Source organism: Peromyscus eremicus, chromosome 15 (assembly GCF_949786415.1).
Source record: "Peromyscus eremicus chromosome 15, PerEre_H2_v1, whole genome shotgun sequence".
NCBI classification, from domain to species: domain Eukaryota; kingdom Metazoa; phylum Chordata; class Mammalia; order Rodentia; family Cricetidae; genus Peromyscus; species Peromyscus eremicus.
In genome coordinates, this window is record NC_081431.1 from 59,172,881 (window position 1) to 59,190,349 (window position 17,469).

The 17,469-nt window shown below is 47.9% G+C and overlaps 1 protein-coding gene across 6 annotated transcripts in view; it reads left to right on the forward strand.

The window, feature by feature from the left end:
- Atp2b4 (ATPase plasma membrane Ca2+ transporting 4) overlaps positions 1–12,287 on the forward strand; it is a 102,132-nt gene extending 89,845 nt beyond the window's left edge. For 3 of the 6 annotated variants that reach the window (XM_059280784.1, XM_059280786.1, XM_059280785.1), the window contains one exon: positions 7,842–12,287. In XM_059280784.1, the coding sequence (XP_059136767.1) occupies positions 7,842–8,147 (306 nt within the window). In that variant the 3' untranslated portion in view covers positions 8,148–12,287. Of the gene's footprint in view, positions 1–3,158; positions 3,334–7,841 lie in introns of all 6 variants that reach the window. The other 3 variants (XM_059280787.1, XM_059280788.1, XM_059280789.1) reach the window with 2 other exon arrangements.
- The last annotated feature ends 5,182 nt before the right edge of the window (positions 12,288–17,469 follow it).

Genomic DNA, 17,469 nt, shown 5'->3' on the forward strand with positions numbered 1-17,469 from the left:
CTCTCTCGGAATCCGATGATTAAGTGGGTATGAACAGCAGTCTCTCAGTTGATATCTTTTGAAGGATTCAGACTTGCTTCCGAAAGAGAAAGAGGCTGTCCTTTCTTCTAAGCTCTTCCCCTTCTTGTAATTTCTGAAATGGGGTACAAGCGAGTCCCCTGCTTGTAGCCCTAACTGTAACTTTTTTCCCCTCCACTTCCCTTGTGTAACTACCTTCTGGGTGAGCGGACTGGCCTTGGCATCGATAAGGCGTTTCCTCTGCTCCAACCCCTCGACCGTTTACTGTTTTAGTCCCAAGATTCCTGAACCAACCATCAGTTCCAAGATCTCCAGGGGACACTCCAGAGCAAGGCCTGTTTCTTCCTCCTAGTTGGCTAGAGATCCCCAAAATATTTCATTTTCAATGTTGAATGAAATGTGTTGAATGAACCAGCCTTCGAGTGGTGCAGAAATTTGTCTGGCCAACCCCCACTCCCACCCCCCTTAGCGCACAGGGAAAATAAATGAATGCACACTCTAAACTATATACCCGGTAGGAACTGTCCTTCCCTGAGCAAGACACCAGTAGAAAAGTGGGCAAGATACAGGTAGGGAACTCCGGGGCTCCTTTCCTCTCTCTGCCAGGAAAGGAATCGAATCGTGACCTGCAGACTGCCTCATGGCGTCGAGTCCCCACCTCTGCCCACCCTCCGTCCCCTGAGTCCCATGGGTGGCTGCAGATCTTAGCACCTTGACTCCCACCTCTGAGGCCCCCCCGTTGCTGTCCTTTGGGTCTGCTCTTCTCAAAATAACCTCTTTGCTTTTCTTCCCTTCAGGATTGCCTGCCTCCTCTTCTCCTGTGTGATTGTTTTGTTTTGTTTTCCTAGCCGGGACCCCTCCTTCCGAAGCCTCCTTGCTTCTTGCCAGTCTTCCTCTGGGGAGCTGAGATTCCTGGACCTTCCTCCCCCTTCACTGCCCGTTCCCATTCCCTCGCCTGTACTCCTGTTTGATCTCACTGCACATGTAGCTTTCGGCATACTTCTTTCCCTGCTAGAGCATAAGGGTCAGAATGGCTTTAAAGCCTAAATTTGAGGCCACGCATGGTGGTGCCTGTCTTTAATCTCAGCACTCAGGAGGCCGAGGCTTCCTAGTTCCAGGCCAGCCTGGGCTATATAGCTAGATCCTGCCTCCAAAACAGAGAAGCAAAAGCCTAAACTTAGGCTCCAAAGGCAGCCTATTAAAGATGCCATTGAGCCGTGCGGTGGTGGCGCACGCCTTTAATCCCAGCACTCGGGAGGCAGAGCCAGGTGGATCTCTGAGTTTGAGGCCAGCCTGGTCTACAGAGCGAGATCCAGGACAGGCACCAAAACTACACAGAGAAACCCTGTCTCGAGGAAAAAAAAAAAAAAAAAGATGCCATTGACACCCAAGCCGTTGTAATTGGCACCTGACTGCGTGGACGATGCTGAGTATGCTAAGTGTACCTTCCATGTCTAAAGCCCTCCCACCCCATCGATTGCGCATCCTCAGTGGGGTCCTAACAAAATCCCTTACTGTCGGGCTGCTGGTCCAGATGGTCCACCCCATTGCAGCAGGTGGGGTGGGAGGTGCTGCCAAGCGCCTGCTCAGTCCTGGTTGGGATTTCCCCTTTCCCTGGTCTAGGCGGTTCCTCCCTTTACCTTTTCCCATTAGTTTGGAGGAGGTATAAGCACTAGAAAGCAAATATTTGAAGAATGAAAGGGCTGGACTCTTAGAACAGTAAACAAGGATTGCAATTTCATTGTGGAAGTTGGACCTTGTAACGCTATAAGCACCTAGAAAAGAGCCTCTACCTTCTTCATGGCCTGGAACCTTCCCCAGGGCAGCCCTCACCTCCAGCTTTAGCCCTCGGTCCACTGAAACAGAAAATCTCGTAATTGAGAAAAGGGGATGTTTTAACCTTGGTCTCCACCCGGAGGCTACCCCTAAGCATTTCATGGCTTCCCGGAGGCTTTGTATACAAGAAGAGGAGTCTGCCTCATCTTCTGGGGATGCAGTCGAAGGACAGAGACAGTGCCTTTCCTGTCCTCCTGGACTATTCCTAAGGGGATCCCAACAGATCTCAGAAGGATAAACAAACCCCTTTTTATTTGCTCCTTATGACTTAGGGGTCAAAGAAAAGGATAGTGGATTGATGCAGACCCCAGATCACAGTCACTGTGGGAAAGTGGTGGTATTAATTGCCTCTGTCCTTGAGGTGGAGCAAGCTGAAAGCCAGAGGCCTGATCTGGTAGGCAGGTAGACTTTGAGAGCCTCCAGGCACCAGCACCCGCCCGCTACCGCCCGCCACTGGGGTGCCAGCTCTCAGGAAATGGCTGATGTCCTGTCAGCAGGTCTGCCAGTGAAGGTCTCCAGTGCTTCGGGAATACAATGAGTAGAATTCTGTCTAGTAGGTCACCTGAGCTCCGCTGCAGCCAGAGGAAGAGCTGGTCATGAAAGACACCTCATCCAAGCAAAGCAGCTCACGGTCTGGGAGTCTTTCGACCGTGGCCACCCGTGTGTGGACTGCTATACTGCCCATTTTTCTTTACACACCTGTTGTTTTCCTGGAAATTTTGTCAAAATGATTAGTTGATTTAGTTGGTTTAGAGGCTCCTGAGCCCTAAGTTTCACTAATGTGTATATATATATATATATATATATATATATATATATATACACTTCCGATATGTCAAATTGTCTGCCTTATTTTTTAATTAATTAATTTTTGTACATTTTATTTAATTCACATTTTTTCATTTATTTTACATACCAACCACAGTTTCTGTCTGCCTTATTTTTAAGGGTACAGTTCAAAATGGTGAATGAGCTACTGGTCTCTGCCTAGCTGTTAGTGGTAGGGAGAAGTTCCTTTACATTTTAAAAGGCCTTTGGACTCCTGTCCATCCTAGGCCACAGGGGAATGAAAACCGAATCGTAGCGGGGTGTTTGAAAAATCCATAGCAAATGGTCCCTTCAATGAAGTGTAATATGCAGTTTGATGTCCTTCCCAACCCCATCTCCACCTGCTGCTCTGGGTTCGAGGGAATCTCTCTCTTGCTCTTCATCGCCTTTCCCCAGCCCTCCTGACCCTGCCTTCCTCTTCCTTCCCTTCCCTCTCACTGTGGAACAAAGCTGTCTTACTCTCTGATTCTTTGCAGATTGAAGTAATTAACACATTCCAGACGGGAGCCTCCATTAAGGGAGTCCTAAAGCGACAGAACATGAACCAACAGCTTGATGTAAAGCTGGTTCCTAGCTCCTATTCCGCTGCTGTTACTCCAGCCAAATCTTCCCCTTCCACCTCTTCTGCCGTTCCGTCTCCTCCTGTGGGCAGTGAGTGAGAGTCTGTTACCGTGCATGATTTGCTAGAGCGACCACAAGAGAGCACGTGGCATCCACTTTAACCAACCGTGGTTACTTATCCTTTTCGTTTTCTCCCCCTTTGACCTTTTGACTTAAAGGAAGAAAAGACCAAAAAAAAAAAAAGGCTAAAACCAGGCTGTATGATCTTTCATTTTACTTCCTTTTTCACTGATGGAAAGTAGTTAAACCTTAACTGTTTTAAAGACAATAATCCTGCTTTCCGATGGTTCTCTGTGTTGCCTGCTGCTTCTTTTCTTGAGTTGTTTTGCTTTGCTTTGCTTTGCTTTGTCTCACCTCAGGTTTGGTTTGTTGCATTGCCCCTCTCCCCCTCTTCTGGTCTAACTCCGCCCCTTTAGAGATGAGGTCAGTCCTTAGTGAAGACCTAGGAAGTCTCTTCACTTGGGGGCGAGGGAGCCTCTGCCCACGGGTCCTTAACCAGGGCCTGGCCAAATGGAGCCAGTACCGAACTTGTTCAGTAATTGCAGTCCTTTGGGCTACCCCTGCACTGCTGGCTGGCCACAGGATTGGAGAAGAAGTTAGTCCAACCTGTGTTGTTTCACCGCTCATAGATGACCTTAACTATAACTCTAGTTCAAGAACCAATTAACTCACAAACGAGTAGGAGAAATGAAACGTTTCTGGCCCCTGTGGTCGTATGTGGCACCCCAGCACTCAGTAGGCTGAGGCAAGAGGATTGTGAGTTCAGAAGTTTCTGAAGAGCCCCCTCACCCCATCTTTTCATCTAGTTTGATTTTTCAGCAGCCAGCCCTTTATATCATGCTTTGCACATTCAGTTTTAGGAAAACCTGCCTGTCTAGACTTACTTAGTACCTGTCGGATTTTAGCCTAAGGGCTTGCTGCTCTTCCTGGTAGACTGTTGAACACTTGCTAACGCCTTCCCATTTCTGGTCGTTTTACCTTCCCGGAACAGGAAGCAGGGGGAGGCTGTCATTTCTAGTGCCTGGTGAGGGAAGGTCCTCCACCATCACACGTATTACGGACTTTAAATGCTTGCGTGTCCAGGGCGTCCCTCCCGCAGCCAGCCCTGGGTTGCTTTGTCCATGCTTCACGTGACTGTGGAGCGGGTTTTCCAAGCTTCAACTTGTTTTTGCCTTTTAGCTACCCATAAGAGTTCTGGTATGAGTTGGGAGTGAGGGTGGAGGTGACGGTGATGGCTGCTTTTTCCTCAGGCCCAAAGGCGGGCCTGAAGGCACTAAAGCCTTGCCCTGCCCCTCTAGTCCTCCCACATTCCTGGCTTAGTCCCTTCTCTCTCTAAACCCGGCCATCCCCTTCTAACTAGTTTCAGTCCTGCTTAGTCATTCGTTTCTAGAAACGGCCGGCGCTGGCCATCCCAGAGCCTTGATGGCAGAGACCAGTGGGCTCAGAGGAGCTGGTGGACCCCATGTCCTGAGCCCCCAAAAGTTTACACCAAAAGGAGACAGACCACACCTGCTCTTTCTCCAGCTTGCCCCTTCCCTGGGAGGTCCCAGGGATTGCAGTTGTGTGTTTTAAAGCCCTCGTTCCCGTTCCAGGGCACTTAAAATGCTGTGCATCCTATCTCCTCCCTAAGGTCTCTAAGGCTTCCATCTGGGAGGAAGCCCCTTACTTCTCTAGCCCTAGTCTATGACGTGGGAGTAGAAAAGTAGAGAATTCCAGTGGGGAAATCATCAGCTGGTGCACTGAACTCCACAGCTTGCTCCACTTTCACCTGATGGTCCAGCCTACTCTGGCTTCCTGCCTCATGAAGGAGTTACCCTTCAATCAGCCCCTGGGGAAACATTTCCCAGAGGGAAACGTTGGCTGGCTAAGTGAGGAGTGTGTAAAGCTTTCCCCATACCAGCTCCCCCAGCCCTCCCTTGTCCCCACATACTTGTCCGTGTACTCCATGGAGACCCTGTGCTCTGGGCACAGAGGATGCCAGCCCTGGACCAGTTGGTGACAGACTGGGTGACTGTCCATCAGCACACGTTCACTGAGCCAATGTTGGAGTTAAGCATTCCAGCACAACCCCAGGCCTCTGCCGCTCACTTTCACCCCCACCCCCTGGGCCAGGTGCCCCGACTCCTTGCCTGAGCTTCCTTACAGGTTAGCTGGTTCTCCTTAGTCCCCAGAAGTCCTGAAATCTAACTGAACGACTGTGCTTTGCTTCCCCGAAAAGTTCCCCTCTTTCTCCCACCTGCCCATCCCTCTTTTCTTCTATCCCCCTCGTTTGTTTACCCATGAGAGTGTTATGAATTGCCCCAGTGGGGGAAAGGAAGAGTCAGAACAGGCTCAGACCCTCCGACCCTAATTTTCACAAATCAGCTCCTTTTACAATGGATTTCACATATAATTGTTGCAATAAAGTGTCCAGTTGCTTAAAAAGAAAAAGGAAAAAAAACCAGAAGCAACAAATTTAAAAGTCACTAATCTAGAAGACAATGAACTAGTGCTATAAAGGTACCTGTCCTCCTGTATGACTCTGAGGAACGTGAAGACCGCAGTAGCAGATAAAAACACACACCAAAGAGAGGTGATTTGGGACCTGTCCCTTGGCCAAAGTATCTATACCAGGGCTAAGGGAGAGAGCATTGAGTTTGAGCTCGCTTAATCTAACTTACAGAAAAGTTAGGACCCCACGATGGTTAGAGGTGGCCTCTATTCTACCTAATCTTTACCCAGATCTGAGCAGGAGCAAGCTGCCTGGTGAAATTCACCAGCAGATGGGCAGCAGAACCACAGATGGATGGAAACAGGCCCTCACTGTTGCTGATGAGGCTCTAGATGCCTTTATGCTTCTTAATGGATGCTGCAGTGTCGAGCTGGCCGTTGAGTGGCGGAGTCCCTTGCCTTCTAAGGTCTGAACACCCCAGTCGTGGGTGACTCCGTAGGCTCTAGAGGAGAGAGAGGCCAGGGAAGGACAGCCTTAGCCAGAGAAGAGAGAGCCACAGTTCTGATGGTGAGGCCGCTGTAGGCAGTATATTTGAGGGATCTGTAAAACGATGAGAGGTTCTGGGACAGGAAATCCAGCTGGCTTATTTGGCTAACTGTCCATGTGTGCTGCTACCTCCATGCTCTTGCTTCTTCTCCAGGGATGTATTTTTTATTTAAACAGCAGAAGAATAAAAGAGACACTCTTACTCCAACACCCACTACTCCTTCTTAACCTTCTCCCGACCTTAACAACTTCTGCATCCCTCTCGTTTCTTTTCTGAGGGAGAATGTATCTGAACCAGACTAGGACTGGCCACTTCCCCTAACAAAAACCATCCAATCACCATCTTCCTTTCCTGATCTCCCTTCTCAGTTCTCTCTGGCAGCCAACGCCCCCCCCACACACACACACACATACACCGCACCCCAATCTACCAGCCCAGATTCTAAGCCACACTTGAGTGATAAAGTTCAAAAACGTAGAATTAGCAGAGCAAAACAACAGCAAAAAAAAAAAAAAAACAAGTTGATGCTTCTGACTAAGGAAAAGCTGCTCCCCAGTGAGGACAGTAGGGCTTCTCTGGACCCCTTGACGGATTGAGTCCCTCCTGTGTAGTAAGACAGGGTGACAGGGTAGTGTTTGTCCGTCTCCCCAGGAACACTGCCGCCTCCAGGATCAGGTTTCTCTCCTGGTCCTCTGCTTCTTCACACAAGGTCATGTTCTTCTTTACAATATGCAAATGGCCGGGCCAAGCAGCATGAGTTTACACGTTGGGTCTGGGCAGCATTGCTGTGGATCAGACATGAATGTGCACTTGAATGGGGGACACCAGGCCTTCTTCAGGAGGCAGGGCAAGGCTTCTTTTGACACCTGTGTGTTATCTGCATCTTCCAGGAGAGGAGGGCATGGAGCGGAGGAACTCCACTTTTGAGGGGGAGGGGACACAGTGGAGGTTGTGGGGGTATGAGGATGTGCATGTCTTCTGACTGAACCGTTAGGGACTTTTCATTTCCTGCATGCTGCGGAATGAAGATTGGTTTGTCTGCCTGGCCTCACAGTATCCACGGGCACTTGTCACCCAGTGTTGATGGTGTGCAGATTGGTGAACGTTGGCTCTCTGCGGGGCTTTAAACGGATAACAAAACTGCAGTGTGTGATTCTCCCATCCCACACTCACAAACGGTTTGCTGCACTCCAGAAAGACACCCGTGTGGGTTGTCTTTTAAGTTTGTCCATCAATGTCACCAAGTTCCAACACGCTGTCCTCTGTCCAAAAGAGCTAATGAGTCTCTTGGTTTGGTTTCATTTTAAGAGTGGATTGTTTGGGAATGCTAAGTTGGCTTTGTGCTACTTTTTGGAATGCAGCCTTTGAAGCATCCTTATTGTCTGCCTCACTGACGCCTCGTGCTTGAGCTTTGAGGCGTGTGATGGCTTTGGGTTGTTGAGCCGCCGTGTTTTGTGGCTGGGGTTTTGTTTCTTTCCTTAGGCCACTAATTTTTCCTGTTCTGCTTACCAGTTCTCACCTCCCTATCTTCTCATCCTCTTTCTCATGCCCCTGGTCTAGATCAAAGTGGTCAAAGTGTTCCATAATTTCCAACAAGTCATCCATAAACCCAGGAACCAACACTCCATCCACAACTTCATGAACCACCCTGAATACAACGTAGACGATGAATTTCCGAAGTCACCCCAGGATGACCAAGAGGAAGATTCTGGACCGAGTTCTAAATCGGGGACTGGGGTGCTCCTGTTGGATGGTGAGGCCACTCCACATGACAACAAAAACAACAATGCCGTGGATTGCAACCAAGTGCAAATCGTCACCTCCCATTCCGACAGCCCTCTGCAAAGCCTGGAGACATCAGTTTGAACTTCCATTCTCTGACTCCCGTCCCTGCTTTCCCTGTTTCTTTTATCATCTATCCCGTCTATAAGGTGACGATGGGACTTGTCACTGTTATGTCAGCTGCTCCTAAGTGTGTGAGAACCCCTACCTGGCCGTGAAGAAACCAGAGCACAGACCTACAAGGATTCGGTCAAACCCTGGGCAGGTAATGGTAGATCTACTCCTCAAGTGTATCAGTTGTCGTCTTTAGAAAAATGATGACAATCCTCCTGGCATCACCCAGCCCAAAGTCTCCACGGCATTCCCGCATGTGTCACCGCCTCCTGACTTGGAGACTTTATGAGTTTCTGCCATTGACAAGCTAAGTTGTAGGCTCAGGGAGAGACAGATACCCTGTGTTTGTGTTTCAGTAGACTGATTATCCTTAGAACATTTTTCCTATTTTGAAAGTGCCCACCCTAAGGCCTCTAGCTCTTCCTGCTCTTCAGTCTGACCTCTCCAAGGTTCTTTGGTTCTTATGTGACCCTTACCATCCCTTCCTCTCACTTTTTTTTTTTCCTCCTAAGTTGTGGTAATTAAGAGAATGGAAAGGACATGGACAAGTTGAGTCAACTTTGGCCCCTTCTGGCCCTGGTAGAACCTTTCATTTTGTTCTAGAGGCAAGCAGATTTCTTTGCTAAAATGGTCTTTTTGGAGCAAATGAGCTAGTGAAATATTTCTCTGTTTCCACCAGGTCAGCTCCAACTTCTGAATGTCCATCTGTCTTCTTGAGTGTGTTGGGGTTTTTAAGTGCCAGGGAAATCAGCCATGACCAGGAAGCTTTCATATGTATAATATATAGTTTTTACCACAGGCCTGAGCTTCTTCCTTGCCTAAGGTGGTAGCAAAAGAATGAATGGGCCATGACCCTGCCTCCTAGCTGGATGAGGAATTTCAGGACCAACATGGAGCAGGCGTAGGACCAGAAATCACTGAAGCAGACTATTTTCAAGGGTATTTGCCAAGGCTCTCCCAGGGCAGGAGCTGATGGTTAGGGGAATGAGTGTTATGAAGCCTTGGGAGGGGCTAAAGAACCAATCCATCAGGATCTGAGAAACCTCCCCTCAGGCTAGGCGCCTGAGTACCAGCTTTGACATTCTCTTTGCTTTTCTAATTCTATGCTTTGTTGTGTTCCACAACATTTTCCGCCTCTAAGGAGGTCCCCAACCTTTGCAAATATTTCAATGTTGAAAATACACACCGGAAAGAGGAGGCTCCCTGACAGGGTTCTGATGCAAGGAGCAGAAGGCCCTCCCCGGAAAGCTCCCTGCCTCCTCTCTCCTCGCTTCACACACACACACACACACACACACACACACACACACACACACACACACGCTCTCCCAGCCTTCAGCGGTGTCTCCACTGCTGCCCAGGAAAGCCCGTGCCTTTTTACCCCCAACACTGCCCAATGCATCCTCTGCCCACTCGCCTCTCAGGAGTTGGGAACTTCACCGAAAGGGACTTCGCCTTACTGGGACGAGGTGGAGGCACGTTCCCAGGTGCTCCATCTGTACCCCTGCTATGCTGATCTAAGCATTTTTGTGCAGGTGGACCAAATTGATGTCCCCAAGTCCCATCTCCCATGAGTTCAGTGAAGCCTGCCTCCCACTTTCTAGGGGGATGGAAATAAGGAGGATGCGCGAGGCTCATGAGAACTGCCAGGTTTCCACTTGGGAGAGAAAGACAAGATGAACTTGTCCACTCCTAGCCTTTCTTCTAGAGATCTTCCTCCCACCCAAGCTGCCAAGACAGGATGAGTGAACAATCACCATTCCACACCCATTACAGCATACTCCATCATTACAGGAAGTAGCGAGAAGGCTGAGATTGGGGTTTTGCAAAGCTTACACACTTGAGCAATCTTTCCTTGTGGCGAAAAAACAGCTCACTGGAGTTGTTAATTATTCACACACACACACACACACACACACACACACACACACACACTTAAGTACATTCGAAGATTGATTCTGTCAACTCTTTTATTACCTCAGATCATTTTTCAAAGCAAGCCAATAACAAGCTTCGAAGGCCATTTACCATCCTTGCTCCCAAGGGACTTTTGTGGTGCCTGGAAGGTCACTCTTGAGGGCTTTATGTCTACTTTTTCAAAGTCAATAGTGTGTGTGTGTGTGTGTGTGTGTGTGTGTGTGTGTGCCTATGTATGTGTGTGTTCTAGTTTCCATAGTAAGAGAGAAAATATAGAAATATTATGCAAAAAACATAGTTTTCTTTAGATCAGAAACTAATATTTTTGAGTCAGCCATATATATATATTGTTTGAAGAACTTCAAATAAAATGCCGTCGCAGAGCACCATGGAGGGAGCACACAGCCAGCTGTTTGGCATGACAGGTGGCTCAGTATATTTGTAATTGGTTTAAAATATATATATATATACACCATACTTCCTTTCTCCGAACAGCCATCTTTATATTTAGGGAAAAATAATTGTTGGGTTCTAGACTTTTTTAATATATATTTTGTTGAAATGGAATTGAGTAAGTTCAAGTGTTTCTGTGCATATGTTTTTTCTATTCAGTTTCAGTGATCCAGGTGGCAGTGAGTAAATATGACAGAAGTTAATAACAGTTTCCCCTAAATGGTGCTTCGGATTTGAAAGAGGTCTGATGGGGAGAAAGAGAAACTATCCTAGAGCCCTCTTTTGATAACCCTGCAGGTAGTGAGGGAAACCCCAGGAAAGAGACTTCTCATCTGTCAGGACATGGATGTATGCTGCCGTGGAGGAGTGCCAGGCTTGTTGGTAACCAGGGCCGAGGGCCAGTTGGGCTTGTGTATGAGGAGTTAGCGAGCAAGCAGTGTCAATGACAGTCTCTCCTGGTAGGCAAGGGAACTGTGACATGGGGCTTGCATTTCTTTATGCTTCTTTCACTTCCCCTTCTCCCTAGAGTGACCCCATTAGTGAGTTTTTGTGCATGAATCTGAGTAGTGGCACCTTCCTCTTTTGTACGACACAGCAGATGGGAGACTGAGCTCCAAATGGAAAAGATAAATACAGCAATGGTTGCTTCCAGTCTGACAGTCTGAGGACTAGGTCCCACTCAAAAGTCCTTCACTGTCCTCTAGAGTGCTTTTCCCATCCCAAAGGATGTAAGAGAGACCAGCTAGATCCCCTCTGGGCCTTTGTGGATTCCTCAGGTTTGGATTTATAGTTTCCTTCAAGCTTTAGGGGACAATTGCGCAGAACAATCAGAGGGATTACCTCACTGCCGAAAATCCAGAGGGGCACGCGTGCTTGAGTGTGCCTGACTCCCCTCCTGCATCCCTCCCTTTCTTCCCATCCCTTGCCTTACAGTTGAAGCTACCTGTGGTACCATCCCAGTCTGCGCACTCAGCCACCTTTGCGTCTCGGGTCCGCCCCACGGCACTGGTGGGGGTGCGCACTTACAATGCCTGCTGTTCTAAAGCCATCCCGGCCTCTTCCTCAGTAGACCACGCACCCTCCCTCCCTGCCATTCAGCTCAGAGCCAGAACTTTTGCCTTCCCAGCTCTGCAGTTAGGCCTGCTGTCCCCTTTCTTCTTCCTGGGAGAGGTGAAGGGAGGTGAGCTCCCTGCAACCCAATCGGCCTTTGGTTCGTGTTTTCTCCCCATGTGTATATATGCCATATGTAAATATGCCATATATATGTGCCAACAAATTGATCTATGCCATCTTTTCTAATCGGGCATGCAGATAGGAATTTTGAGTTTCTTCTCAGTAACTAGTATAATGAGCACTGGTTATTTTTGTACAAAAGAAAAAGAAAAAAAAAAAACAAACAGAAAATTGACTGTTGTAGTCTGCATGACAGACACGATGATATCAAAGCAATGTGTATCCTAGTGTGTATTGCCATAGTTTGCAGTTCAGCTTAACAGTGCACCCAATCTGTATTTGCATTTGATATTATTTAAGCTCTATGTATAATGTTTCGCATGTATTTATATGGTTCTTGGGGGGGGATGCTATAAACTGACAAATCTGTAATGCAAATGTGTCGTCCCACTGACACGGGAAGAAGAGTTTGAAAAGGGGTCATTTTTTTGGAACCAATAAAGCTTTTTGCTGATGAGCAGAAACCAATGCCATGCACTGAGAATAAAAACCCATGCCCACTTGTAATGTGCCGTCTTCCATGTGTCTTTTGGGTCTCACCATTGGGACTGCCGGGCATGAGAAGGGTTTTACCTTCACCACCTTTAGAGCAAAAACAGGGCCCAAGCATGTTCCTTCCCATGACATGCTTCCTTCAGGGGCCCACAGCCCTGGGGACCAGCCTCATTCCCTAGGAGAGCCAGCTTTTCTGTACACTCTACGGCTGGAGTTGGGTAGAGCTCATGATCTAGGTCCTGAAAAGCTGAGGCCTTGGGAAGGAGGAGCAAGAGGACTCCTGGCTTAGGTCCTCCTTCTTCTTCTCCTTCGTCCCTTCCTCCTAACCTTCTCCTCTTTTTTTTTTTTTTTTTTTTTGGTTTTTCGAGACAGGGTTTCTCTGTGTAGCTTTGCGCCTTTTCCTAGAACTCACTTGGTAGCCCAGGCTGGCCTCGAACTCACAGAGATCCGCCTGGCTCTGCCTCCTGAGTGCTGGGATTAAAGGCATGCGCCGCCGCTGCTGCCGCCGCCGCCACCACCACCACCACCCCCCCCCAGCAGTGATGCATATCTTTAATCCTAGCACTCAAGAGAAAGAGACAGGTGGATCTCTGTGAGTTCGAGCCAGCCTGGTCTACAGAGTGAGTTCCAGGACAGCCAGGGCTACATAGAGAAACCCCATCTCAACAAACAAACAAACAAACAAACAAAACACACACAACAAACCAAAAACCAAACCAAACAAACCAAAAAAACACAACAAAAAACAAAACAAAAAATCTGATGTCTTAACAGAGGCACAGAGAGAGTCCCGATAAGGGCAAGATGGGAAAGCAAAAGGAAAAATATGGGGTCCTTCTTCAGAAAGGATGTTATGGGTGTGTGGACATCCTTTTTAGCATGGGCATTTAGAAGGGCACTTACAATGGGGGAGAAAAGCAAGTGACTGCTTTATGGCTTCTGGTCTCAAATAAGGCCCCAAACTCCTTCAAAGTTTAAAGTTACTTAATTACTTCCCTAGCCTCCATTTTAAAGAAACTAAGTGGGCCATGTGTCCATGCCTATGGAGAGCAATCTGGGACAGGCAAGAACGCTGGGGATAACACTTAGGCTGAGGGCTGGTGAGATGGCTCAGTGGTTAAGAACACTTGCTGCTCCCAGCACCCACATGGAGGCTCCCAGGCATCTGTAAGTCCAGTTCCAAGGGATCCAAAGACATCTTCTGGCCTCCTTGGGCACCAGGCACGAGAAGCACAGGCATGCGTGCAGGCAAAACACCATACACATCAAAATTTTTTTTTCTTTAAGACATAGCCTGCAAGAGTCTTCCACCCAGGCTAGTCCCTTTTGAACCAGCACCTTCAGAAACATCCCAGAGAGACCACCAGGGAACACTGCCTGCCCTCCGCCAACACACTTTGCTAAGGAACCCTGGACAGGAGACAGGGCTCTTTTCTAGAGGGGGTGACTTAAAAGGGGGCAGGGAACTTGGCTGTATACCTGGGTGCAAGCTACAAGGAGTCATCTGAGAGATATGGCAGCCCAGAAGGTAAACGGCCTACCTTCTTTGATCAGAGATTGGAGTCTCACACAGTCATGATGCCAACATGTCACGAACGGACGGAACGTTAAAAACAAAGGGAAGAGGAGGGGGCGGTGGAGAACGTCTGCAGGAAAAGCGGTTACTATAAGGGGGACTAACTTTGTCAAAAGGCATTTTAAGAAAGAGGAGGGGAGAGCTGGGCGTTGGCGGTGCATGCCTTTAATCCCAGCACTCGGGAGGCAGAGGCAGCCGGATCTCTGTGAGTTCGAGGCCAGCCTGGGCTACAGAGCAAGATCCAGGAAAGGCGCAAAGCTACACAGAGAAACCCTGTCTCGGAAAAACCAAAAAAAAAAAAAAAAAAAAAAAAAAACAAAAAAACAAAAAACAAAAAACAAAAAAAAAGATATGCATCACTACTGCCCGCCTAAGAATTGGATCTTAAAAACACAACCTCCTGATCTAGCATATGAATGGTGTCTGGCTAAGACTGCTGTGTCAATGGGACATGAAGGCCGGTTGGGTTCCTTGGGCCCAGGTGAACATGAAAGAGAGCATGCTCAGCTGGGTGGTGGTGCACGCCTTTAATCCCAGCACTCAGGAGGCAGAGGCAGGCAGATCTCTGAATTCGAGGCCAGCCTGGTCTACAGAGTGAGTTCAAAGATAGCCAGGGCTACACAGAGAAACCCTGTGTCAAAAATAAAAATAAAAAATAAAAAAAATAAAGTAAAAAAAAAGACAGAAAGAGAGCGTGCTTACCTTCTTTAATTCCAGTTTTAGGAAATAATTGTTTTGATCTCTATCTTCAATGTTTTGTAAGGTCCCTCTCTCCGTTACATGTCCTCTCTGTGTGGTCACTGGGTTGTTTAAAGCTCTACCAAGTCTGCCTGATCCCTCCCAAGCATACACATGACCAAGGGGCTGGCAGGTCCATAGATAACCCATCAGATACCGACACAGTGGTCACCAGCTCCTGCCTTGCATCTGTTAAGACCTGACCTTGTCACTGGAAGCAGGAAGGAGAGGAGGAATGGCAGGTCCTTCACAGGCAAACAATTTTGCAACTTTACTGTAAATAAAATAAATATGTCTCTATCTCTGTGTGGTGTCGCCAACTTCTGCTTGCCTTCAGTGTGAACTTAAGTCACAAGAAATGGGCTGGACATGGTGGCTCACACCTTTAATCCCAGCATTGGGAGACAGAGGTACTGGATCTCTGAGTTCAAGGTCAGCCTGGTTTACAGAGTGAGTTCCAAGATAGGCAGGGCTATGTCAAGAGACCCTATCTCAAAAAAATAACAACAACAACAACAAAAAGAAATAGCCTGCTCTGTGTGTAGACCAAGAAACGTTCATCTTGGAAACTGGTGCCTTCTGGTTCTGAATCCTGATGTGGAGCCTGCTGGCAACAAGGCTTGACTTTGCTTGTAAGACTGTTGTCAGCAATTCCTCCCTGGAGTAGCACTCCTTCCCCTGGCCCTAGAAAACACAAGAGATGCTCTGAAACGATGCCCTTGCTGCCATCTCTAAGTGGATGATATCACACACACACACAGCACGCCATCTCTACACTTAAACTAAGGAGTTAAATGATTTGTGTGTTGAGGAAGTCAAACGACAAGAAGTTAAGCATCTTTTTATGAAATTTAAGCCAAGCAAATACTTGAACAGTTGGTGTGGCTCAGTGGTTCTCAACCTTCCTAATGCTGTGACCCTTTAATGCAGTCCCTCATGTGGTGGTGACCCCCTCCAACCATCAAATGACTTCTGCTGCTGCTTCACAACTGTAATTTTGCTCCTGTTAGGAATCATAACGCCCAAATCTGATATTTCTGACGGTCTTAAGCAACACCTATTAGAGGGTCATTTGACTCCCGAAGGGGTTACCACCCGCAGGTTGAGAAACACGGGCCTTGCTGGAGCCACACACTCCAAAGGATGTACCCGTCCCTGCTCCACAGCAGACCGGGGCTCTGTGTGCAAACCCAGCTACTGCTCAGTTTCCTCCAAGTCCCCGCAATTGAAAAGCATCTCCCTTTAGCACAGACTTCTTCCCGACACCGCACAAGGGATCAGGCTGATCCCTACTACTGGGCTAGGAGCGCTGCTCTGGAAGTGGCCTGTTCTAAACTGCAGGTGTTCACACTAGGCCTACTTAAAATTTTTGTTTATGATATTGATTTCAGAGCACGTGTGTGTGTGTGTGTGTGTGTGTGTGTGTGTAGATATAGTTATATAGATATAGACATATAGATATCAGGCATACATAAGTGCACATAAACTAAACTGAACAAAGTTTTTTAAAAATGTTGAACTAGCTTATCCAGAAGGTCTCTGCCAGCTGTAAAATTCAGGTTCTACCTCCACAATAACAACAAGAAATTAAGCATGCCTGAGGAGATAGCGCAGTCGGGCAAGTGTTCTCCATGGAGGCAAGAAGGCCCGAGTTCCATCCCCAGAAGCCACGTGAAAAAGCCAGCCACAGTGATGTGTTCTTGTAATCCCAATGCTGGCGAGACAGAGACAGGCGGAACACTGGGACTCACTGGCCTGCCAGCCAGCCACACCTACCTAGTGAGCACCAGATACTCAGAGACCCTCTCTCAAAAAGCCAGGTGGATGATTGCAGAGAACATCATCCAAGAGTGACCTCTGGCCTGCATAGATCCATATGCACACAGGACCAACCCCCCCACACACACACAATATGTATGTATATGTATATACAGTGCTGCATGTTTGAAGACACGAGCCCAATTTAGACACCTCAAGTATCCCTGCCCCCCCTTTTTTTACAAACATATGCACAAATAAAAACTAATAAAACTTAGTGATTGGAGCCCAGACTGTTGATAGTATCATCATCTAGCTGGTTGTATAGCAGACTGGAAACGTGTTTTGGAATGTGATGTAGAAAGATCAGTCGTTTGGAAGCCCAGACGTAACCCACTGGAATGTTGCGAATTCAACAGACGTGAGGTGCTGCCACTTGAGGCAAGGTGGAGAGCCTGACCCGGGAATTTAAAAAGCCTGTGTCAGATCCTGACCCTGCTGCCCACTTGCTGGGTGACTTCAGGGTCTTCCCAATCCTGACAGTCGCTCGATTCCTCCTCTAGTCTTTAGCTGTTATTAACAACTATCGGAGCCTGAACGGATTTTCTCTTCCTCTGTTTTATCTCCCTGGAATGCAGCGTAATTGTGTGCTTTGAACATTACCGCATACCGGGACATGTGCCAGCAGGCTTCCCCTCAGGCCCAGCCACCTGCATCCGTATCAAAGACAAATGCTCCACATCCCTGAAGTGTGAGACTGCTTTTCTAAATCAACTCAGGCACTGACCAAGCTTGTGCCCAGCAAGATCTGTGAGAGGATATGGTACCCTTGTCTCCTGTCCTTGGACATTCGTCCACTCGTTCAGTAAACAAGTACAGTATTGATCACACCAGGCATGTGTCCGCTTAAGTTGAATTAAGCGAAGCCCCCCCACTCTACCCCTTTGAATTTAGTCTCCATGAGAGAGAGAGACAAAGCAAATATGTAGCATGTCAAGGGATGATTAGGGCCAGGGTAGAAAGTAAGGTGAGCACAAGATGGGTGAACAGAATAGTCAGGGAATGCCATTGTGACCGGGACATTTGTTTATTTATTTATATTATGTGTACTGGTGTTTTGAC